The sequence below is a fragment of the Danio rerio genome, chromosome 24, assembly GCF_049306965.1.
Source record: "Danio rerio strain Tuebingen ecotype United States chromosome 24, GRCz12tu, whole genome shotgun sequence".
NCBI lineage: Eukaryota > Metazoa > Chordata > Actinopteri > Cypriniformes > Danionidae > Danio > Danio rerio.
Window position 1 is genome coordinate 41493236 of NC_133199.1, and position 24823 is coordinate 41518058.

General features: G+C 36.0%; 1 protein-coding gene across 4 annotated transcripts in view; it reads left to right on the forward strand.

The window, feature by feature from the left end:
- The window catches only part of ift140 (intraflagellar transport 140 homolog (Chlamydomonas)), a 75582-nt gene that overhangs the window by 3212 nt on the left and 47547 nt on the right, over positions 1-24823 (forward strand). For 2 of the 4 annotated variants that reach the window (XM_021473814.3, XM_021473813.3), the window contains exons 3-19: positions 276-500; positions 582-703; positions 1763-1905; positions 1976-2151; positions 2232-2323; positions 2419-2525; positions 5429-5568; positions 5873-6076; positions 8731-8803; positions 8929-9020; positions 9123-9250; positions 9328-9445; positions 11466-11587; positions 11693-11831; positions 13731-13862; positions 16824-16859; positions 16989-17200. In XM_021473814.3, the coding sequence (XP_021329489.2) occupies positions 276-500; positions 582-703; positions 1763-1905; positions 1976-2151; positions 2232-2323; positions 2419-2525; positions 5429-5568; positions 5873-6076; positions 8731-8803; positions 8929-9020; positions 9123-9250; positions 9328-9445; positions 11466-11587; positions 11693-11831; positions 13731-13862; positions 16824-16859; positions 16989-17200 (2261 nt within the window). The remainder of the gene's footprint in view (positions 1-275; positions 501-581; positions 704-1762; positions 1906-1975; positions 2152-2231; positions 2324-2418; positions 2526-5428; positions 5569-5872; positions 6077-8730; positions 8804-8928; positions 9021-9122; positions 9251-9327; positions 9446-11465; positions 11588-11692; positions 11832-13730; positions 13863-16823; positions 16860-16988; positions 17201-24823) is intronic. The other 2 variants (XM_073941107.1, XM_021473815.3) reach the window with 1 other exon arrangement.

Consider the following 24823-nt stretch of genomic DNA (forward strand, 5'->3'; position numbering starts at 1 on the left):
GATGAGTAAATGATGACAGATTTTTTCTTATTTTTATAAATAATAATAATAATGAAACGTATAAAAATAATTTTATTCTACAAAAATGCATTAAATTAATTGAAAGTAATTGTAATACATAATGCCATCAGGGAATCCTAATAACAATGTATCAAAGTTTCCACTAATATTGCACAGCAACCTGCTTTAAAATGTCAGTGTTTTTATTATACAGATCATGTTCTTTATTAAAGGTTTTAGTGTTCTCTCTAATGTTTATTTATGTGTTGTTTTAGGGTGAACATGTCGAGCTGTGTCATGTAGAACGGGGATTCAGCCCCTCGCTTCTGCAGTGGCACCCAAATAAACCCCTGCTGGCGGTGGGGTGGGAGACGGGTGAGACCATCCTCCTCTCACACCCGTCCGGTGAACACACACCCCTGCCCAACAACTCACACACTGCCTGCATCACAGTGCTGGAGTGGAGCAGTAACGGCAGCAGACTGGTCACCGGAGATCAGGTCGCTGTGTCTCCATATCACATTATATGATTGTGTTTGCAGTTGTCATGTGCTGAGTGTGGATGTGTGTGTGTTCTGCAGGCTGGTGTGATGGCGGTGTGGAAGGTGGACGCTCGAGGGAAACTGCAGGGATCTCCTCTGATTAAACATGACTACAGTAGGCCGCTGACCTGCTGCATCTTCAGACCTCCACCACCTGCTGAGTGAGTCTCATTTATCTGTAGCATCAATGCCATGATGGTTCCTGAGCAGTTTTGTTAGTAAATGTTTTAAGAAGATGTTTTAAGAATCTACATGCTGCTGTATTTTTTTTTTTTTTTTGGAAGGACACCTGTGTTTCTCAACCACGTTCCTGGAGGACCACCAGCTCTGCACATTTTCCATCCATGTCTCCTTAACCAAACACCTCTGATTTAGATCATCAGTTCATTAGCTGAGACTGGAAGACCTGTAATGGGTGTGACAGATAAAGGAGACTTCCAAAACATGCAGTGTTGGTGGCTTTCCAGGAATGTGGTTGAGAAACAATATTTATTATTGTGCTTTATTATAATACAACACATTTAAAGTTGAGTGGCTCAGTGGTTAGTACTGTTCCCTCACAGCAAGATGGTCACTAGTTTGAGTCCCAGCTGGGTCAGTTGACATTTCGGTTGTGTAGTTTGCGTGTTCTCCCAGTGTTGGTGTGGGTTTCCTCTGGGTGCACAGTCAAGAGTCCAAACAAATGCGCTATATGTGATTTGGGTAAACTAAATTGTCCTTAATGTATGTGTATGAATGTGAGCGTATGGGTGTTTTCCAGTGCTGGGTTGCTGCTAGAAAGGTATCCGCTGTGTAAAACATATGCTGGATAAGTTGGCGGTTCATTTCACTGTGGCAGCCCCTGATAAATAAAGGGAATAAACCCAAAGAAATGAATAAACTAAGCTCTAAAGTCTTGACTAACATACTAATTCATTTCACACTTAAATATAATCTTTTAGTAAGAAGTATTCATTTTAAAATCATGTGACACTGAAACTGAAGTTAAAAAATCAGCATTGCATCACACAAATACTTTACGTTTGAAAATATATTAACTTAAAAAAACATTTATTTTGAACTGCTGTAATATTTCATTAATTTAATCGAATAAATTTGGATTGGCGAATGTTAAAACTTAGCTACAAGATTTCCTAAACTGTATGCGTTTTTCTTTTTCTTAGCTGCTTTATTAGGATATCTGTCCTAAGCCTCCTCCTGTGTGTTTCATATGTCTGCAGGGATGTAGCGATGCTGGCCCGTGCTGCTGTAAGCGGGGATGAAAATGCTCTGGACATGTTTAACTGGAAGAAGAGCAGTAAAGGAGCAGCGTTTGCACTGGGATCTCAGGAAGGACTTGCTTTTTACATCAGCACAGCAGATGGTGAGAGACGGTTTACTGACGACCTTCAGTAGCTCAGGGTTTGTTCACACTGTGCATGTGTGTGTTTTAGGGAGTGTGTACAGTGTGGATGAGCAGGTGAAGAGTGTGCCTTTGCTGTCAGTTGAGAGCGCTGTACATAAGATGTGGTACTCCAAGAGAAGATCCGCTCTCGCTGTGGTTACAGACTCACTGCAGCTTTCACAGTTCAGTCTCGGACCAGAAGGCTTCGCTCAGGAGATCAGCAAGGTAAAAGCCAATCAGAAAACATCTTGCATGTCAGCGGTTTATGAAAGCAGCCAGTTGGATTTCTAAATATGTGTGTGCAGGTGAAGCTGAGTGGCAGAGGAGGGCCGAATGCAGACGTTGTGTGGACAGAAAGCGGTTTGCTTATCACAGCATCAGGAGAACTCCACATCAGGTCTACTAGTTAATAATAATTATAAAAATAATTATAATAGTAGTTTGTGTTAATAGTATATAATATAATATTCTGATGCTGGTGTGTGTCTGTAGGTTGTGGGATGTGGAGCTGGATGATCATTACGCTCTATCACTGGATGAATCTCTGGGCTTTGAGAAAGGAGAACTGCTCAACTGTGTTTCTTTTTGCACTTCTAAACGTAAGACTTGCACACCAATTTACACACAATTTTAAACTACTCTTTATAGCTGGGTCTCACTTCAGAGGCTGCATCCTCCGAAGGAAATAGAATATTTAGGGGAGTTGTAGTCCATAGCGAAGTGTATTGTGGGTAGTGTAGTTCGGCACGCATGCTGGATTATGTGAGCTCGCTTTGTGCGGTGCAGCTCAAGCATAGCAAGAAAGTTTTAATTGGCTTTGTGTATTTGTATATAGAGAGACATATGTAACTAGAGCCTAAAGTTCATTGATAAACTTTGATGTTGGCTTGAGAAAGCAAACATGGCTGCGCTAGGACTGGGAATGGAAGTTGGCAGAAAGCACATCGCGGTTGCTAAGTGGTTGCTAAAACAATTATGGCATTGTTAGGTAGTTGCTAAGCAGTTGCTAAATGGCAATGCTCGTATACATCTTTGATCAAATGCTAATACTTAGTAGGCATTTCTAGCATATGTTATTGCATTTAGATAATCATCCTTAGCATGTAGCTAATCGTTATTAGCACTTGGCTTCCATTATCATTGTTACCATGCATAGTACACAGGAAGTCCCATTTGCTAGAATGAGTCAAACAAGCCAATGCCCAGGTCCCTATGATGTTCTGATGTAGAGATATTGCTATTTTTAAATGGTTGCTAGGTTATACTGTTTTATTTCTATGGGGACATTTGACAGGTTACTGATGATACATCAAAGCTTCTTAGCAATATGAGTGATCTTAATCAACCCCAATGTTTCTATGACAGTCTTTATGAGTGTCAAAAACTGGACTTGAACATTATGTATTCCTGGTGTTGGGTTGCGGCTGGAAGGGCATTCGCTGTGTACTGTAAAACAAATGCTGGATAAGTTGGCGGTTCATTCCGTTGTGGCGACCCCTGATTAATAAAGGGACTAAGGGAATGAACATTATGTAAAAATGGCTTGCCGTATTTTTTTGAAAATACAATGCTTAATAAGTGTGAAACTGATAAATGCAAAAATGGCTTGCCATATCAGTAAAAAAATATGGAGTTTAAATCAAAAATGGCTTGCCATATTTTAAGAAAAATAATGCTTAAAATTATTTATCGGAAAACTATAAGTCTGATAAACCTTAAAGATATAGCAGCAAAATCTAACGCATCTAAATACAGCTTTTGGCTAAATTTGGGGCTTGTATAATTTTTTGATATGCCTGGATCATAAAAATGTAATATTTAACATTTTTTATTGAAAAAACAATAAGTCGTATTGGCATGAGGAGATATAGCAACAATCTTGAATGTAGAAGGCACATTTTGACCACATTTGGGCCTTGTGGCATGAACGGCCTAGGAGAAGATACGTTTGTTTTCAAGGACAGAGTAGCATAACAGTATGTTGGCTTTCTCAAGCCAACATAACTAGATAGAATAGACAGAGATAGGTTGATCTCTGCAGCAGCTGCCGAAGAGCTGCGCTCTGCAGACGCAGCTGGTGTTAAAGGCAAACACCTGCGTGCTGCTTCTGCTCTGCTCACGCGCCGCTGACGCTTGCGGTGTGAAACAGGCGTAACAGGTAAACAGGTCTTCGAAGCTGTCATGCATATTAATGAAGTTGCACCTCTTCACAATAGAGCACGCTGATTGGTTTGAACCAAGTTTTTCTCATGAATTAATGCTGCACACTCAGAGATGTCACGATGCACTCGCAGGTACAGACATCCACTCTGTACACTGGAGTACACGTAAGGACCTAATTGGCGTGACGCAGCTTCAAAAATTCATTTTAAACGAATTTGCTCGAAATAACGCAAAAACAACACATTTTCACTTTTGTGAAATATATGTGTCCTAACAGTGTGACAGTGACCCTTTAAAATGGTTTAAAACTATTAAAAAAAAAAGTCTTTCATTCTAGCCAAAAAAAATGAGACTTTCCTCAGAAGAAAATTTTTTATTTGTAATCTGGTAAAAATGTCTAAGCTTAGGAAATATTTAAAAAAGGGGGAAATAAAATAGAAGTAAATACGATGTAATAATTTTGATGTCACCTGTGCAGTATATAGTTACAACACCGTCTCTGCAAATTGTGCTAAATCCTCTCAGGACTTCTTGTATTGTTACCGTACGTTCACACCGAAAGCGGCGAGAGCGTCCAAGGTCGCTCTGGGCGCCCTGGCGACAACGCTCTCTGCCTTCAGCTCCTGCGGCGAGAGCGTCAAAACTCGCTACATTGATCTCGTATTTAAAGAAGACAGTCCTGCATAAAACATGTTTCTAGCGTGACAATGTTGCGCACTTCTTATCAAATTCATACAACAATGGAAGATCAAGTTGCGTGTGGTGTGGCTTTGCTCTATTTATCCAATATGTGTCCATATGTCTGAAACATCCTGAAGCAGCAGTACTGTCACATTGCGTGAGATTCCCGCTTTTTTAAGATAAATTTATATAACATTAATGAACATCAGTAAGTCGCCAGTAACTTATTTAATGCATGTTCCTGTAGGAAAAAATTAGAAATAATTGGAAATCCGGCGACCAAAGTTCACAGGTCTGTGTTCTCTGAACTGCTATCAAGCGATGGACGTCTTCATTCTGATTGCTTGCCGCCGAACCGCGTCATAGCTCATTACCATAAATGTTGACTTCATTTCAACTCTCCTCGACGCTCACGCCGGCGAAGACGCGCCGCACTGCTCCTCGCCGCTTATCGCCGCCTATCGCCGCCGGCTCTCATTGAAAATGAATGACTTCCGGCTACTTTGACGCTGTCGCCGCTTTCGGTGTGAACGTACGGTTAGAATTAACCAACACCGATTCTCAGACATACATTTGGAGCTCGGTGAGTGAGAACTGTAAAATATATGTGTGTTTTAGTTCAGAACTCATTGAGATGTTTTTGGGTTTTGATTTGCAGAAGTTCTTGCAGCAGGCACCAGCAGGGGTCGAGTTGCTCTGTGGCACATGCTGACGGTGAGCGATCAGAAAGGAGACTCCAAAACTCAGTGGAAACTCCAGACACCAGCAGAAGTGGAAGGAAACATCTCACAGCTACAGGTGAGTAGAATCTATGGTGGCTGAGAGAGCCCAAACACACTGCAAGTTCAGAAAAAATGTGCGGAAAAACTGTAAAAATTGAGAAAACATCTACATCAGTTTGCAGTGCGCTTCTGTATTTGCATGTGTTGTGAGAATTTGCTTGCACATTTATCTTAATTTGCAGCATGTTTGAGCTCTTTCAGCCACCGTAAAAAATCAGGATTTGTTTAGGAAGGAATATTTCTAGCTTTATGCATGTCGTACTATCAGTTTAGGCAGATTATTATGTTGATTTGTCACTCAGTTTGTTGAAATTTTGCAGTGGGGTTCCAGCGCTCATCTGTTGGCCGTGTGTAGCAGCAGTAGTGTGGTGATCCTGTCGGAGCATGTGATGTGTTCTCATTACAGCCAGCAGATGGCAGCAGTGCAGCTCACACCAACTCAACTCAGCCTGGCCAACTTCACCAGCAACACACACATCACCTTCAACACAGACACACACATCAGAGCCGTGCAGCTCACCAAGGCAAGACACGCTTCATGTGACGCAGTTACAAAGCATTATTTAAGACATTTTTTTTAATTAGTTTTATTTGTTGTTTTTTTAACTCCTGTAGATATACTGTACTGATTTTAGCAGAAACATAGAGCAGCATTATTGTTGACCATATGATATGATAAAAGTAGAGATATTTCATCATTTTTTAAATGTAGATATACAGATATAGACATTTATGCATGTGTGTGTGTATATATAGCGTTTTATTCTCAGTTAATTTAATAATGCATGTGTAAATAGCGTTTTATTCTCAGTTAATTTAATAATGCATGTGTAAATAGCATTTTATTCTCAGTTAATTTAATAATGCATGTGTAAATAGCGTTTTATTCTCAGTTAATTTAATAATGCATGTGTAAATAGCATTTTATTCTCAGTTAATTTAATAATGCATGTGTAAATAGCATTTTATTCTCAGTTAATTTAATAATGCATGTGTAAATAGCGTTTTATTCTCAGTTAATTTAATAATGCATGTGTTAATAGCGTTTTATTCTCAGTTAATTTAATAATGCATGTGTAAATAGCATTTTATTCTCAGTTAATTTAATAATGCATGTGTAAATAGCGTTTTATTCTCAGTTAATTTAATAATGCATGTGTAAATAGCGTTTTATTCTCAGTTAATTTAATAATGCATGTGTAAATAGCGTTTTATTCTCAGTTAATTTAATAATGCATGTGTAAATAGCGTTTTATTCTCAGTTAATTTAATAATGCATGTGTAAATAGCGTTTTATTCTCAGTTAATTTAATAATGCATGTGTTAATAGCGTTTTATTCTCAGTTAATTTAATAATGCATGTGTAAATAGCATTTTATTCTCAGTTAATTTAATAATGCATGTGTAAATAGCGTTTTATTCTCAGTTAATTTAATAATGCATGTGTAAATAGCGTTTTATTCTCAGTTAATTTAATAATGCATGTGTAAATAGCGTTTTATTCTCAGTTAATTTAATAATGCATGTGTAAATAGCGTTTTATTCTCAGTTAATTTAATAATGCATGTGTAAATAGCGTTTTATTCTCAGTTAATTTAATAATGCATGTGTTAATAGCGTTTTATTCTCAGTTAATTTAATAATGCATGTGTAAATAGCGTTTTATTCTCAGTTAATTTAATAATGCATGTGTAAATAGCGTTTTATTCTCAGTTAATTTAATAATGCATGTGTAAATAGCGTTTTATTCTCAGTTAATTTAATAATGCATGTGTTAATAGCGTTTTATTCTCAGTTAATTTAATAATGCATGTGTAAATAGCGTTTTATTCTCAGTTAATTTAATAATGCATGTGTAAATAGCGTTTTATTCTCAGTTAATTTAATAATGCATGTGTAAATAGCGTTTTATTCTCAGTTAATTTAATAATGCATGTGTAAATAGCGTTTTATTCTCAGTTAATTTAATAATGCATGTGTAAATAGCGTTTTATTCTCAGTTAATTTAATAATGCATGTGTAAATAGCATTTTATTCTCAGTTAATTTAATAATGCATGTGTAAATAGCGTTTTATTCTCAGTTAATTTAATAATGCATGTGTTAATAGCGTTTTATTCTCAGTTAATTTAATAATGCATGTGTAAATAGCGTTTTATTCTCAGTTAATTTAATAATGCATGTGTAAATAGCGTTTTATTCTCAGTTAATTTAATAATGCATGTGTTGATAGCGTTTTATTCTCAGTTAATTTAATAATGCATGTGTAAATAGCGTTTTATTCTCAGTTAATTTAATAATGCATGTGTAAATAGCATTTTATTCTCAGTTAATTTAATAATGCATGTGTAAATAGCGTTTTATTCTCAGTTAATTTAATAATGCATGTGTTAATAGCGTTTTATTCTCAGTTAATTTAATAATGCATGTGTAAATAGCGTTTTATTCTCAGTTAATTTAATAATGCATGTGTAAATAGCGTTTTATTCTCAGTTAATTTAATAATGCATGTGTAAATAGCGTTTTATTCTCAGTTAATTTAATAATGCATGTGTAAATAGCGTTTTATTCTCAGTTAATTTAATAATGCATGTGTTAATAGCGTTTTATTCTCAGTTAATTTAATAATGCATGTGTAAATAGCGTTTTATTCTCAGTTAATTTAATAATGCATGTGTAAATAGCGTTTTATTCTCAGTTAATTTAATAATGCATGTGTAAATAGCGTTTTATTCTCAGTTAATTTAATAATGCATGTGTAAATAGCGTTTTATTCTCAGTTAATTTAATAATGCATGTGTTAATAGCGTTTTATTCTCAGTTAATTTAATAATGCATGTGTAAATAGCGTTTTATTCTCAGTTAATTTAATAATGCATGTGTAAATAGCGTTTTATTCTCAGTTAATTTAATAATGCATGTATAAATAGCGTTTTATTCTCAGTTAATTTAAAAACTGAGAATAATAAGCTATATATGCATGTATAAATGTCTATATTTGTAAATATATATCTTAAAAGATATATAGATGCACACACAATCTAAAAATAAATCAATCTATTTATTCATCTTTTCATTAATTTAATTTGTATTTTTTGCGATATGATTTTAGAATGTTCTTGCTTTGCTTAAAGAATATGGTTTAATTTTTTTCTACATCATTTGTTCTGTTTGGATAGAATATGGTAGCGGTGTGGAATGGGAAAATGATCACCGTTTATGAGCCTTCAGGACAAACGTTACACAGCACAGGTACCATAATCTCCAAAAAAACTGAATAATGAAACAACAGGACCACACTAAATCTGAACCAACCAACATCTCAGTCTGTTTTTATTAGATTTGTTTAATGAGGATTCTGTTGTTTTTATTATCAGGCTCATTCCAGTGTGAGTCTCCTGCTCTTGCGCTGCATGAAGAAAACATTTATACTATAGAACCAAACCGTGTCCAGATCCGCACACCACAGGTATACACACACATAGAGACACTGTACTATAAATCTGTAGAAACACATCCAGACTCTTATGGAAATCACACAGTTTCTGTTTGTGTGTGTGTGAATGTGTAGGGCACCGTGAAGCAGTTGTTGGTGTTTTCTGAAGCGGAAGGAAACCCGACTCTACTGAGTGTCTGTGGATCTTACCTGGCTGTGGGAACAGATACCTGTCACATCAGGGTCTTTGACCTCACTCGCAGGTAAACACACACTCACACTGTTCAACACAAACATGTGTAAATCAATATGTGTGTAATGTGTTTGTTTGTGTGCATAGGGAGGCCAAACCCCTGGGTGTCACAAAGAACCTGTCAGAGCTCATTTCTGACCTGGGTGCTCTGAGATCAGTCAAATGCAACGCCAGCGGAAGCCAGATTAGTGTCCTCATTACACAGGTGCAAAAAAAATTCATGCAGTTTTTCACTCTCGTTATTTAAAACAAAACTTCTGAAATGAAGCAGGTTAAATTAAATGGTCATGTTAATCTAAATTATGAATAAACTAAATAATAAAATGTGTAAATTTTGTGTTTGGGATTAATATAAATTGAAAAATATTTTTAAAAGGTAGGGGTCTGATGGATCACAACCCAAAGAACCTATGTAACCCATGGATAACTTACTTTTTTTTTTAACTTGTAGGTAAATTCAACATTATTAACAATTGCAGTCATTGAAATTATGTGTATGAAAGAATTTTGACTTCCCTGTAAAACATAATGAAAGAGGAAGAAGTTGTGGGATCTACCGAAATGCTTTTTTTTTTAGGTTATTAATTTAAGATGTTTTCTGTCACTGTTTGTTTAGCCTGCTGTAATGCATTCAGTGTAAAGCTGCACAATTAAACATTAAAAGACCCACGCAACATGAATGATAATGATTTGCATGTTTATTAATCCTTCAAAGCGCTACATTCAAATCTGCATTTGATCGAGAGAGATTCAGTTTACTGTTCGTTACAAACAATAAAATTACACAGAAGTACTGAGAGAACAGTTTATAGTTCAGCTAGCTCAGTTGATGTTTATGGTAAAGATTAAAATCACTGTTTAATGGAACCAATGGGTGGCATCAAACAACCTCCAAAATGATGTCACTGAATAGGTTCTCAAAAATGATCCACCCATAATGAAACATGAAGTTTTATGTGTGAATTGTTGAATCAATAATTTAAAATAAATATGATATGTAGTATAATATTTTAGATTTCTATATTTAGCATTATCAGCAACAGCTGCAAAGATCATTTTTTATATTGAAAATGTTCCTTTTTTTCAGCTGGTTCTTTCTTGATGTTTATTTTTTATTAAAATTACAGGTTCTAAGTGGTTTGTAAACCAATGGTTTTTGAAGTAGTATTTTTGTATAAATGAAAAGCAATTGATATCTGTCTCCTTCCTTTTTTGCTGATCTGAAAAATTGTCCGATCCGTGCCTCAAAAACCATAGTGTGACCCGAACCTTGAGATTTGTGATCCGTTACACCAATATTAAAAGGCATTAAAAAAAATAGTAGTAAATGCAGTAAATGTACACTTTGTTGTTTTAAAAGTAGGTTGTGACTTTTAAAATAGCATTACTGAGAAAAAAATGCAAAAATAAGCAATGATGTAAGTCACAATATTCAATTTAATTCAGATTTGATATAAAATAAGCTGCTGTGCTGACTAAAAATAAAATTGACACAAAAGTTAGCATTACCTTGTTCCAGTAACAGTATTCAGGAAAAAGTAACAGTATTCAGGAAAAAGAAATGGAAAATAGAAATATAAAAAATAGAAATGATAGTGTTTTTCACCATTATTTTAATGAATTCCTCTTAAAATGTACACATAAGAAACATTGTCAGTATTGCTCATTGTCAGTATTGCTTACATTGTGATTATGATAATCACATTTGATGGTACAATAATAATAGATTTCTTTTATTTGCACTTATATTTCCACAATTTGTCTCAAATATGCTTTAATTTGTATGTAATTAATTCATTTTCCTTCGGCTGAGTTCCTTATTTGTCAGGGGTTACCACTGCGGAATGAACCGCCAACTATTACAGCAAATGTTTTACGCAGCAGATTCACTTCCAGCCACAACCCAGTACTGGGAAACACTCATACACTCACACATTCACACACACACACACACACACACACACACTTCGGCCAGTTTAGTTTATTCAATTCACCTATAGCGCATGTGTTTGAACTGTGGTGGAAACCGGAGCACCCGAAGGAAACCCATGCACTGAGGTGACAGTGCTAAGCCACCGTGCCTCCCAATTTATATATAATAAAGATTTATAAAAGTGTTTTTATGAAAAATTGTGGAAATAAAATAGCAAATAAAAGAAATCTATTATCATTGTACAGTCAAGTGTGACATTTGGGCGAAGTGATGACCATTTTGTGCATTTTAGATAAACGGACGGCCAGATAACAGGGTGTATTTCTATGACATCGAGCTGGACACGTTGTCTTACTTTGACTTCTTCACGGGGAGGCCACAGAGCAGCCCTGAACAGTCTGAGGACAGTCAGAGGTACAGCCAGATGACTTGTGTTTGTTACTTACAATAACAGAAAAAACACAGATACACCATTAGACAAGCTAAATTTGACTGTGGAAAATGTTTTTTGATTTGCAGAAGTCGTTGTGAAGAGGAGCTGGCCGCTCGATGCCCTGTTTCTCAGTTCTGGGATGAGAACGAGCCTCGTCTGTTTGTGTGTGAAACCGTGTCTGTGAACTCTGACCTCCACGGCAGCAGGCAAAGACAAACAGAGAAGGTAAAGTACTACATTATATGACCTGCAGCTTTATTTCTTTACTGTGTATGCAGTTGAAGTCAGAATTATGAGCCCTGCTGACTTATTACCCCCCCTGTATATATATATTTTTGTTTATTGGTTTTAATGAACATACAAACATAAACAAAAAAAGGGCAAAGGTAAGTGTATCGGTAGACAAGTATAGCAGCAAAGGCAAAGAGAAAAACAATCAATACTTAAATAAATAATAAAAAATAATAAAGAAATAAGTAAACATACAAACAAAATACAAAAATCCTAATACACAAAGTTATGCTGTGATTTAGGTCACACATATTATGAAAATACATCAGATGTGTTCATAGAGTCAGAGGATCATTAGAGGCATCCATATTTTTTTAAAGGAATCCCCTTTGTATTTTAAGCATTATTTTAAGTATTGTATTTTAAGTATGTTGTTCCAAGAGCATTGTTTCATTCAGGAGTTTTACGAACAGTTCAAATGTTGGAGGTCTTTGTTGGTTCCAGTTGAGCAAAATGCATTATTTTGCTAGATAGGAGATGATGCCGAGTCTCTTTATAGTAGTAGGATCAAGTGTCTTGTTCAGTTCTGTACCAAAGAGGTATAGTGTTGGTGTGTTGTCCAATGGAACTTGCAAAGCTTTGGCTGTAAAGTCCTGTACTGCTTTTCAGAAAAACTTAGCTTTTTGCATTCCCAAAAAACGTGCATGATTGATCCTGAATAGGTTTTACATCTGTGTTACTTGGATGATACATTAAGGTACATTTTGCTTAAACGAACTGGGGTCAGATACATCCTATGCAGAAACTTATATTCATTCATTCATTCACAGCGGATGCCCTTCCAGCCACAACCCATCTATGGGAAACATCCACACACACATTCACACACACACTCATACATTACGGACTATTTAGCCAATCCAATTCACCTGTACCGCATGTCTTTGGACTGTGGGGGAAACCGGAGCACCCGGAAGAAACCCACGTGAAGGCAGGGAGAACTTGCAAACTCCACACAGAAACGCCAACTGAGCTGAGGTTCGAACCAGCGACCTTCTTGCTGTGAGGCGGCAGCACTACCTACTGCACCACTGCCTCGCCCCATAAACTTGTAATTTTTTTTCAATTATTCTGTTATTGGAAAGGGGAATGAGAGTATTCTTGCACATAGTCTTACACTGATCGTCATTAAAATTATATTCAAAATCTCTTCGCCACACGTTTTTAAGTGATCCCAGTGAAGAGTTGTAATATTCCAAGCTCTTTAAAAATGCTTGTCATGAATATGTTATTGATTAAGGGTTTTGACTTGATCTGTGTTTTCTTATCTTTTGTTATAATATTGTTACGTGCCAGCTCAAGCACACAACAAATGAAGAGAATCATACCAAATAGAATGAAAAAGCAAAAAATATATTTATTCAGGGTTACAAAAAAAAATAAATAAATAAAGTTTAAAGGAGTACCAATGTAACCTATATGTAAATGAAATGTCTAACATAACATATGAAGTCCAAGACAACAACAGATAACATAAGATCAAATTCCAAATTAAACAAAAGGTAAATAAGCTGTAAGGTGGGTAAGCAAAATGAAGTCAAATGGAAACAATCCTCCAAAGCAGACTTTGCAACATGTCTTTGCAGCTCCTTAAATAAGCCATCAAGTTAGCCACAGCTGCTCATACTGATCACTTATTAAGAAAAAGAAAGCAAAACCCAGGAAACAGAACAAACCAGTCACAAACCTGTAACACTGTCTATTGTTTTTATTATCTCGTTTTATCTTAGTGCCTCATTAATAAAACTCATTATTATTATTATCTTGTCTCTCAAAACAGACCTGAATCATATAAAAATATTATATATAAATTGTTTTTGTTTTTCTTGGCAGGAGGATGTGATGGTGGTGACGTTCTTTGTGACGCAGGAACACGGTCTCCTCCTGCAGGACTCACAGCCTAAACCTGCAGCACTGCTTGGTCTGCTGGCTCTGGATACACCATACTACTATTATATCTGCAAGGTACAAAACACACACAAAAGCTGTTTCTTCATGAGCGAGGGGTGTTAGATATTCATCTTTATTTGATGGAGCTTTTTACAATGTGGATTGTGTCAGAGGAGCTTAACTTAAAGTTAAAGACATCATATTTCACATTGTGGAAACATTTCAATTCATCCAAGCAGGCAGGAGTAGGACTGTACAGTACTGGAAAAAATGACATTGCAATATTTAGTTTTTCCTGCAATATATATTGTGATATAAATACAATTTATCCAGATTGCTTTATTTGGAAAGAATTCCTTAATTTCTGTTGGGGATTGAATCATTTACATAAAAAAAAAACCCATTTCGGCGAGGCAGTAGCGCTGTTGCCTCACAGCAGGAAGGTCGCTGGGTCGCTGGTTCCAACCTCGGCTCAGTTGGCGTTTCTGTGTGGAGTTTGCATGTTCTCCCTGCTTTCGCGTGGGTTTCCTCCGGGTGCTCCGGTTTCCCCCACAGTCCAAAGACATGTGGTACAGGTGAATTGGGTAGGCTAAATTGTCAGTAGTGTATGAGTGTGTGTGTGAATGTGTGTGTGGATGTTTCCCAGAGATGAGTTGCGGCTAGAAGGGCATCCGCTGTGTAAAAACTTGCTGGATAAGTTAGCGGTTCATTCCGCTGTGGCGACCCCGGATTAATAAAGGGACTAAGCCGACAAGAAAATGAATGAATGAATGAATGAAAATACCCATTTCAAGCATTGATAAATACATCTGTGCAAAGATAAAACAAATGAAATAAACAGTGCTCTGCAGTCTTTATAGTATTTAGGTACGAAAATTGAATTCGCAAATGTCAAATAAAACTATAGTCTTTATCATAATAATAATTCTATCTAATTAATCTTTTTTAAAGTTATAAATTATACAGTTTCTTTTGCCTTTATGCTTTAATCTCTTCTGAAATTCTCACACTGTCACAGACCTTAAAAACACATGCTAATTGTACATGTTTATTCTATTATTGTTACAACTCCTGCTCAACTATAATCTCAACTTAACATTGCAGATCCTGCGATGCGACTGTTGCAAATGCACACATTGCGATATCTATGCTGAACCAATATATTGTGCAGCCCAAGGCAGGAGAGTAGTGTAGAATGCTGGTGTAGTTCTAGTAAATTGAAACTTCATAATTTCAGTTTAGTATAAATGTTACTGTCAATTAAAGTTCAGTTAAGTTCGGTGGTCTCATTTATAAAACTGTGTGACCTTTCCAAAAGTAAATGTAAGACAGAATAAGTTTAGATTTATTTATTAATGATTATGACACGTATGATGATTTCATTCATTTCTTCATTTTCTTGTCGGCTTAGTCCGTTTATTAATCCGGGGTCGCCACAGCGGAATGAACCGCCAACTTATCCAGCAAGTTTTTACTCAGCGGATGCCCTTCCAGCCTCAACCCATCTTTGGGAAACCTATGATGATTTAAAGGGGACAAATGAAGGCAATATTCAAGTTAAATATGTTTATGTAGAGTTTGCGTACATCAGCTTTATTTACAGATCACAACTTTTGCATGGGAAATATTAATATTATTATATGTTTCGGTGGTACAATTATTTGGTGTATTCATTTCATTGTAATTTGTATTGATTTATTTTGATATGTTGTCTATGAAGTTTATTGTTTGTTTTTCCTGGACACTCTTGAATAAGAGATTACAAATCTCAAGAGGTTTCTTTCTGGTAAAATAAAGGTTTAAAAAAAAAAACTGCAGATCTATTTTTGAACAAATTAATTAAGTGAACTATTCAACGATTCACTAATTAAAGGGGACCTATTATGCCCCTTTTCACAAGATGTAAAAAGTCTTTGATGTCCCTAGAGTGCCTGTGTGTCGGCATAGTGGCAGATTCAAAAGCAAGACTAAAGACCTATGATAGTGAGGGAGAGGTCATCAGTAATGGGCGGGGCTTTCCCCCTCTGATGACATGTACAAAGGGAGAATGTCAATCAAAGTGTTTCTGCAGATTGTTTATATCAAGTGTGATTATAAACCATAGATTTTATACATTTTTTTACCTATAGAACCTGCTTATACTGTATTCACACACTGCTGACACACAACTGTGCTTAAACCTTTCATAAAAGTGATTTTTCCATGATATGTTCCTTTTAAGACAGAGGCTTGCTGCCACCTACTGGCAGATTGACTGTTATATTTATTGATCCATGATAGATCCAAACCAGTCAAGACTTGCACAAAAACACAAAGTATAGATTTTTAATTATGAAATACAGCATAACTAGATTCTAGATGAAACTAGATGATAACTAGATGAAAAACAGTATAATTAACACGCGAAGATCTTCCGAGTCCTAACTATCTACTCTATCTATTTGCTAGACAGCAGAGTAGTCCTATGTGTTGCAATATGTATGTCACGTGACCTTCTTACCTGTCCGCTTCGTCCAAGCCTCGTAAACAACGATAAACTAAGAACGATGTACGAATAACGGACGGATCTCGTGCACACAGAAACGAGCAACAACAAAACACAGTTTTGTTTTCTTAAACGCACGCGATAAATACAAACAAACGACAAAGCAGAGAAAGAGAACAATGCAAGGAAGGGAAGGCGAGTGGTCTGGCGCGCGCTTTTAACACGGGTGGTCTTTGCTTATTGGATGTGACGTAAGAGTGATGTAACCGGGGAGGATTGACTGACAGCTGAATGGACCAATGAACGGAACCTGAGAATACATGAAAGCAGATATGGGAGAACAGAGCGAGAGCGAGAGAGAAAAAAACAGAGAGAAACAGAGCACAAAAAACACAAATACATAACAGTAGTCAATATCGAACAGCTCTTGTGAATCTGTATGCATCTCTTTCTCACCCCTTCACATACTTCTATTTTTTCTCCTTATTTCTCTTGCATGCATCATTTTCTTTTCCTCATTCTGGTTTTCTGATCATCCTGTCGCTGTAAAGCTCTTATTTCGAAGGGGATGCGTCGTTCTCCCCTATGTGAGTACATTCACAATCACATAGCAGCCTAGTAGGAGAAAAATCATCTCTCTTTTCTTTTCTGAATGTGTTTCTGTACTTGTTTATCATTAATGGTTGAGCTTTAATGAAGTGTATCTCTGGTTTCAGCTGGGTGAGAGTGGCGATCAGGGGTCTGTGGTCTCCTCCAGCTCGGCCCAGGGGTCTTCATCTCCTCAGATGGTGGTGCGACAAGCTCTTCGAGACTTTGTTGGGCTGGAGGGCTGTGAGAAGCAGACCCGAGACGCCATGCTGAACTTCAGCTTCTACCTCACCATAGGAGACATGGATGAAGCCTTTAAAGCCATCAAACTCATCAAGAGGTAAAAGCACACACACTCTCTCACACCTGACCAGGTGTATCAGTGAGATTATCATGCGAGATTGATTAAGATACAACCACAGGTGAAAATGTAAGTCACTTTAGGGTATTTTAAAACCATATTAGTATTAAAGGTCACATGAAATCAAAAATAGCATTGATTTTGTTAGCTGGTGTTGCTAGTTTTGTGGTGATCAATTCAGCTGTGCATGTCATTAAGAAAAAAAACAATGGTTTGCTCTTGTAATCTAAAATTGAAATCTGAAAATGCACTTCCTGTTTGTTTTCAGTTAAATTCTCAAATTAGGTCTCTCTGAGGTATTGGGCGTGGCTAACATACTTAACCACGCCCCTCCAGCTGTCAGTTTCGAAAACAAACAGTAATGGTGAGGAGGAGGAGTCTGTTAGGTTGTATTAACAAAACCAAAACCCGATCTTTCTGAATGAAATGCCTACTTTACTACATCCAATCTGCTAGCAGTAGAACAAACAAGCCACGCCCACTGTTTTCTCATTTAATATTCTGTTTTTCTCGGTTTCTTTATGAAAAAAAAATGGTTGCAGCTTCCGGTTCATGTGGACTTTGTGGACCATGGTCCATGTCTCACTGCTTTTCTAATATCTTCGACATGTAGTGTGTTTTTGCCATTGTTTCAGTGATCACCAACATGTTTTCTGGAATTAGTTCACAAGTGGCCAGCTGACACACATTGCCAGTTCCACCTATTATAAACATTAACGTGCATCTCCATGTCAAAAAGTTGGCTCATTTTTTGGACTCCATTAAGACCTGTGTTTTGCATTGTCTGCTATATATATATATATATATATATATATATATATATATATATATATATATATATATATATATATATATATACAGGGCTTAACATTAACTTTTTTGACCACCAGCCACTGTGGCTAGTAGTTTTCCAACATTACTAGCCACTCCCCATTTTCACTAGCCACAATTTTATTGTTGGGAAAATATTTTTTCATGTGAAAACATGCTAATTATAGCTGAATACTATACTTTTTATTTAACAAAACATATGCACAGTCATATGTCCTGGCTAAAAGTCCCAGATCACCAGTTAACTACACATAAATGGGGAGTTGTTCTCCCATTAAAGCAATGTTATTGTAAAAAACGATAATTAAACCATATTAATGCAAAAGAAAGCAGGTAAAAAACATACTGTGTGATAATGAAAGGATGATCACACATGCATGGTTAATGATAGACCCATAAATTATCTTTTCAAAGAATGGTTAAACCGAAAGCAACCGGCGCTGCTTACACTCTGGAACTCTAGAAAGCAAGACTGTAGGTGCACGTTCCCCCCTTTTTGTTCAGTCTATTTGAAAGAGAATCGATCGCATCAGTTGTGTTTCTAGACACAGTTGCTTCACAAAAGGAAACAGGAGCGCGCATGCGTTATAAACAGTCGCGCGCATCACCTGTTAGCGCGAGTGATTATCCTCTCATTCGGTTATCACCTGCTTTGCTCGTGCGAAGTTGCGAACGCAATTATTTTTGTTAGTCGTGTTGCTTCTCGATCACCTGTGCATGCACATTGGAGCATCCTTATTGTCGAACCCTGCTTTTAAGAATTATTATCTGGGAAAATTATTTTCAACCAGCCAAAGTGGCTAGTGGGAGTGTCTGTCTTACCCGCCACCGCCGAAATCTACCCGCATTTGGCGGGTTGACGGGTGTTAATGTAAAGCCATGTATGTATATATATATAAATGACAAAATATTAAAACGAAGTTCAAAATGTCAGAAATCCCAGAAAAGAAAAGGAAATTTTACAATTAAAATGTAAATATTCTATTTTATATAAAAAAATCTTTTATAATGTATAAATAACACAAAAATAACTCTTGGAAGTTCTAATCATCTGAAAAGTTTCTTATGTTGCTGTCAAAAACGCTCTCTAACTAGGCAGCTTTCTAAGTTTTAAAACGCAAGTAATCCACAGTCTGTTTGACTTCATCACTGTGACTGAGTGAAACATCCTCCGGGCGACGTGCATGATGGCATGACTGCTATTTACCATCTATTACAGTGAATGGAGATGCTTATCATAACAATGATTTACTAATGAGTTCCTCGGGCATTTACATAGTATTTTGCATTGTCATTGGTTTGACAAAATGCAGTTCCCAGTCATCATTCCAAAGAGGATATAGTGATCTAAACACACACACACACACACATACACACACACACACACACTGTCGTCTCCTTGTCCGGATGAATTATACAGAAGTGGCTTTTTGGGAAGGGTGTGTGCGCGTTTCATGTTTATAATGGGAATTGTAATTGTACTTTGCGTGCTTGTAAGGTTACTGATGTTTATATGTAGGTGTGTGTAGCAGCTTCCCAAAAGACGCCTGTGTGTATGAGAGCACTACAGTAAAAGACACAGATTTCCATGACTGTACGGGGTGTGTGTGTACTGTACATTCCTGCTGTATTGTTTTAGTTCGTTTTAGCAACAGATGAAACGCGGAGGAGAGGAAAAGAGCTGGAGTTGAGTGATCTATTGATGCTTATCTTTAACAATTCTCAAGAACGGTGACGGATGCCTGTAGGGCCGCTCTGGGGCACATTCATTTACATGGCCTTTAACCTTTGACCTTTTATAGGTTAGTTCACCGGAATGTAGTAACTTGGGTGTTATATTCACACCCTACCATCATTCCAAATCTGTATCATGACATCTGTATTCATTCATTCATTTTTTGTCGGCTTAGTACCTTTTTTAATCCGGGGTCCCCACAGCGGAATGAACCGCCAACTTATCCAGCAAGTTTTTTACGCAGCGGATGCCCTTCCAGCCACAACCCATCTCTGCGGGAACTCCACACACACACATTCACACACACACACACACTACGGACAATTTAGCAATCCCAATTCACCTGTACCGCATGTCTTTGGACTGTGGGGGAAACCGAAGCACCCGGAGGAAACCAACGCGAACGCAGGGAGAACATGCAAACTCCACACAGAAACACCAACTGAGCTGAGGCTTGACCCAGCGACCTTCTTGCTGTGAGGCGACAGCACTACCAACTGCGCCACTGCTTCGCCCAACATCTCTATTATTTTGTTAATTAACCTTCATGTACTGTGCAAATTGACTACCCTTTCGTGTTTTCCCAGTTGACTTCCATTTATAATGACTTTTTTTTCTGATTGCAAAGCCATGACAGCATATATCCCATGATGTGACCATGCATTCTTCATTGTTGGTGGTTTTCTATGAGGTCGCCAGAGTGGACAAAAGTCAAGCGAATGCAGAGAGACTGAATAAGTGCGAGAGAGGGCACGGGAGAGAGGCAGAGTGCACGCGAGAAAGGCAGAGTATTGGTGCGTGAAAGAGACCGTCAGACTATTAAAGTTACTATAACTAATACTACTATGTTTACTATTTTGTTTCCATGTTTTGGTAACACAATTGTAACGTTTGTGAAGTTTAATTTGCAGTTTATTTAAGATAATTTCAGCAGTTTTGCTGACTTGAAAATGCTTTTTATTACTCGCGTGTGTTCTAAAAAATACTGAAAGTGATCATGTTAATAAAAAAATGGGAAAATTTGATTAATATCTCGAAATGTGCATTTATACTTAAACAGTGTATTAAACTTTAAGCAGATATGTTGAGCACCATTATATATAGGCCAATATTATATTTTATTAAGTCATTAGGCCTGTAATATAGCAAACTGATTGTAGCAATCTGACTGGGTAGGGGTGCCAACTTATATATTTATAAGTAAAAAATAAAAATTATATTTATGAAGTCAGTGCTACATGGGATACACTAGCAGTGCAATAACCCTAGTAACCCCTTATAGAGCTAAAGACAAAATAAATCAGACTAAACCAGTTTAAATTGACAATATTTTCTTTTCTTTATATGGGTTCAAGCAAAGGCTATAGAATACTATAAAGGGACTTCGGTTTTATTCAGGGATTTAAAAAAGTGTTCAATCATCCAATAACAAAACACTTGCAACAGAGGAGGAAATTCTGTGAACTCGCTGCTGTGATGACAGCTCTGATCATTTTTATTGCAGCGCTTTAGCAGTAGGCTACTGCAGTGCAACTAAATAATGAAACTTAATATTAGATGTCCCCTAAACATGTTGGACAATTAAAGCTTGAACAAGAGTTGGCTCTGTATTATAAATCTCTCTCAATTCAAGTTTGTATCACCAAAACATTTGTATTGGGTCATTTCTACTAATCAGTGCCGTTTGTGTCCCCAAGACATTACATGGTACAGACTATTTAAAATGCAATTTTAAAAAATCCTTAAAGCTTGTCTGATAGGATTATCCTATTTCCACAACAGGACACAATGATAAGTGCTTAAAACTAAATAAAATGTAAAATAATTACTCTATATTTAGAGCAAGAAGCTGAATTTTCATACCATTAATTAAAGTAAAGTAACTTTAATAGTCTCTCTGTCTCTATCGCGCACCAGCACTCGATTTCTATCGCACGCCAGCACTCGGCCTCTGTCTCTCTCGTGTGCACTTGGCCTTTCTCGCGTCCACTGGGCCTCTCTCCCGCATACATTCGGTCTCTTTTGCGTGTACTCGGTCTCTCTGCATTCGCTTGACATTTGTCCACTTCGGCACCTCATAGTTTTCCCTGTTGGGAGGAGGTAAAATGTGTCATTTTCGTTCTGGTGATCATAAGTTGGCAGCAGTAACCCTTTAGTTTCTGTTTTTTCAATGGAGTTCTTTGGAGTAAAATAGCAGATTGATTATAATAATGTTTAATTATTATAATATTAATAATGTTGTAAAAAGATTTTTAAAAATGTAATTTTGATAATAACAAAATCAAACCTCAATGTATCATCAGGAGACAGGATTATTAGGAGACAGGGTTGATCGGTAACACTTTATAATAACTACACACTATAAATCATTTGTTAAGCATTAGCAAATAGTGAACTCATTATCTGTTAAGCATTAACTCTACATTAATAAACGTTACTAAGCAGTTTATAACTGCAGCAACAAATGCTGTATTCTTGACTTATAAGCACCTATATAATGCGTTTAATGATTGTATTTTCATACTTAGTTAATGATTTATTTTTCATTACTAAATTAAGTATCACATTATTTACAAACCGTTTGGATTTAAGAGTAGTTGAAGGTTTTTAGGATTATTCAGAATGAGTTAGTAAATGATTAATAAACTGTTGAAATCAACATTTATAATTCTTATTATTCAGGCATAGACTAATAGTTAACTAATATGTTAATAAATGCTTTATTAACTCAACTTCATGGAGTTTTGTGACCTAATCTAAAGTGAGGACTATTCATGCTTTATAAATCCCTTATAAATGACAAATTATAAATGACAAATTATAAATGACAAATTAGTTATTATAAAGTGTTACCGATTGATCTTGTTTTTTGACTTTTAAAGTGACTTTGAGAAATATCTTTGCTTTATATTCTACTGAAGAAGGTTAATTTGCTAAAACAAGTATTAGTTTTGGGAACACTTTGCAATAATGTTGTATTAGTATTTACATGACATGAACTAACAATGTCAAAAACATTTACTTCAGTATTTATTCATCTTTGTTAATGTTGGTTAATGGTAATAAAGCTGTTCATTGTTATTTCTTGTTAACTCACAGTGCATTAGCTAATATTAACAAGCATTATTTTGGATTTTATTAATGCCTTAGTAAATGATTGCTGTAAAAGTAATAATCATTCTTAGTTTTGTAAATACATTAACTAATGAAACCTCATAGACCCTAGTTTTTATAGATTTTCATAAATCATGTGTTTTTGCAAATGAACACTTTAAGTGATATTGAATGAGGGTGAGTGAATCAACAGCAACATTTCATTATTGACTGAACTTTCTCTTTAATTACACAAATAATATGAATGTAGAATGTAGAAACATTAATTACCCTCATCGGAGTGTCAGTCTGGAATCAGGGGTCACTGTGAAGTGCGTGTGTGTGTGTGTGTGTGTGTGTGTGTGTGTCTCCATTCATTTCCTCTCATTCAGACTGTCCTTGACTCTCACAGATCTCTCTCACATACAGTCAAACTCAGAAAACCCCTTCTGTGAGTTGAATGGCTTTACTTTTATTAATATTTTATCAGTCCTGCTCAAAGTGAAACGTGAAGTTTTAATAATATACTTTATATAGCTCTATGTTATAGACATAAATGGGTACCACAGGCACAGGTTAGCAAATGTTGTCTATTGTATACTGAACTGATATAGTTCCAGTCAATCTTAAAATACGATCCATTTCAGTTATAGTAACTATGCAGATTTTATTATTGGCATCTTGTAGATTATATATAAGGAAATGAATGAATTCACTACAATTCTTTTGGTACCTAATGATCAGACCAACACAGAATCTGCACCTTTAGATTTGCATTGTGTACAGCTTTGGAAAAAAAAAAATTAAGAGGCCAATTAAATGTTATTGTTTGGTCTGCCGTTAATAGGTGTGTGTGAATGTGTGTGCGTGTGAATGTGTGTGTGTGTGTGTGTGTGTGAGTGTGTTTTGAGTAAAATGTTTATTTGTGTTGTATTTTATAAACTTTATATATGTCTTCAAAATGTCAAGAGTATTATCATTTAGACCATTTATTTGCAGAAATGACAATAGGTCAAAATCAAATATTCCATGTTTTCAGATATAAATATGAATTTCACGTTTTTAAAAAATAAATATGTAATTATACTTTATATTTTATACATACAGTCCATAAACATATATATATATATATATATATATATATATATATATATATATATATATATATATATATATATATATATATATAGTCCAGTTATGTTAAAAAATATCCTCTCTTTTAGCTTTGTAATGGAAGTGAATGGTGCCCGAGATTTTAAAACTCCAAAAAGCGCATACATCTATCCAGCCTGATCTCGCGAGAAAATTATATTAATTTAATAAGTATTTTGCGTTTTGCCAGTTTAGTGGCTTATTCGTACGAATTCGTACGAGTTCAGTTGTACGAAATTGTACGATTCAAAAAAGGAGGCGTGACACCTAACCCCACCCCTAAACCCAACCGTCATTGGGGGATGAGCAAATCGTACTTAATTGTACGAATAAGATTGTATGAATTCATACGAATTAGCCACTAAATAAAAAGTTACGAATCCCTGTGAGATTGTTTTGATCTATCATAAAAAGCATAGATAATACTTTAGGTCACAATTCACGGTATAAACAAACCATTTACTAACACGACTATCTTATTATTGACTAATTAGCTGTATTAATAGTTAGTAAGGTAAAAGTTGGGTTTAGGTTTGGGGTCGGAATAGTTATGAAGAGTAAGATCTACTTATGAGTAGTTAAAGTCCCAATGAACCAGAAGTTGCGACTGTTATTTTTTTGTATTGTGATGCAGTTCCAAGAGAGACAAAATATTAAATGACAAAACAGTGGGCGTGACTTGTTTTTTTTAAAGAGACCTGATTGGATGTAGGAAAGTAGGCATTCAGAAAGATCCAGAAAAGGGTTTAAGGAGAGTCATTACAACCTAACAGACTCCTCCTCCTCCTCCT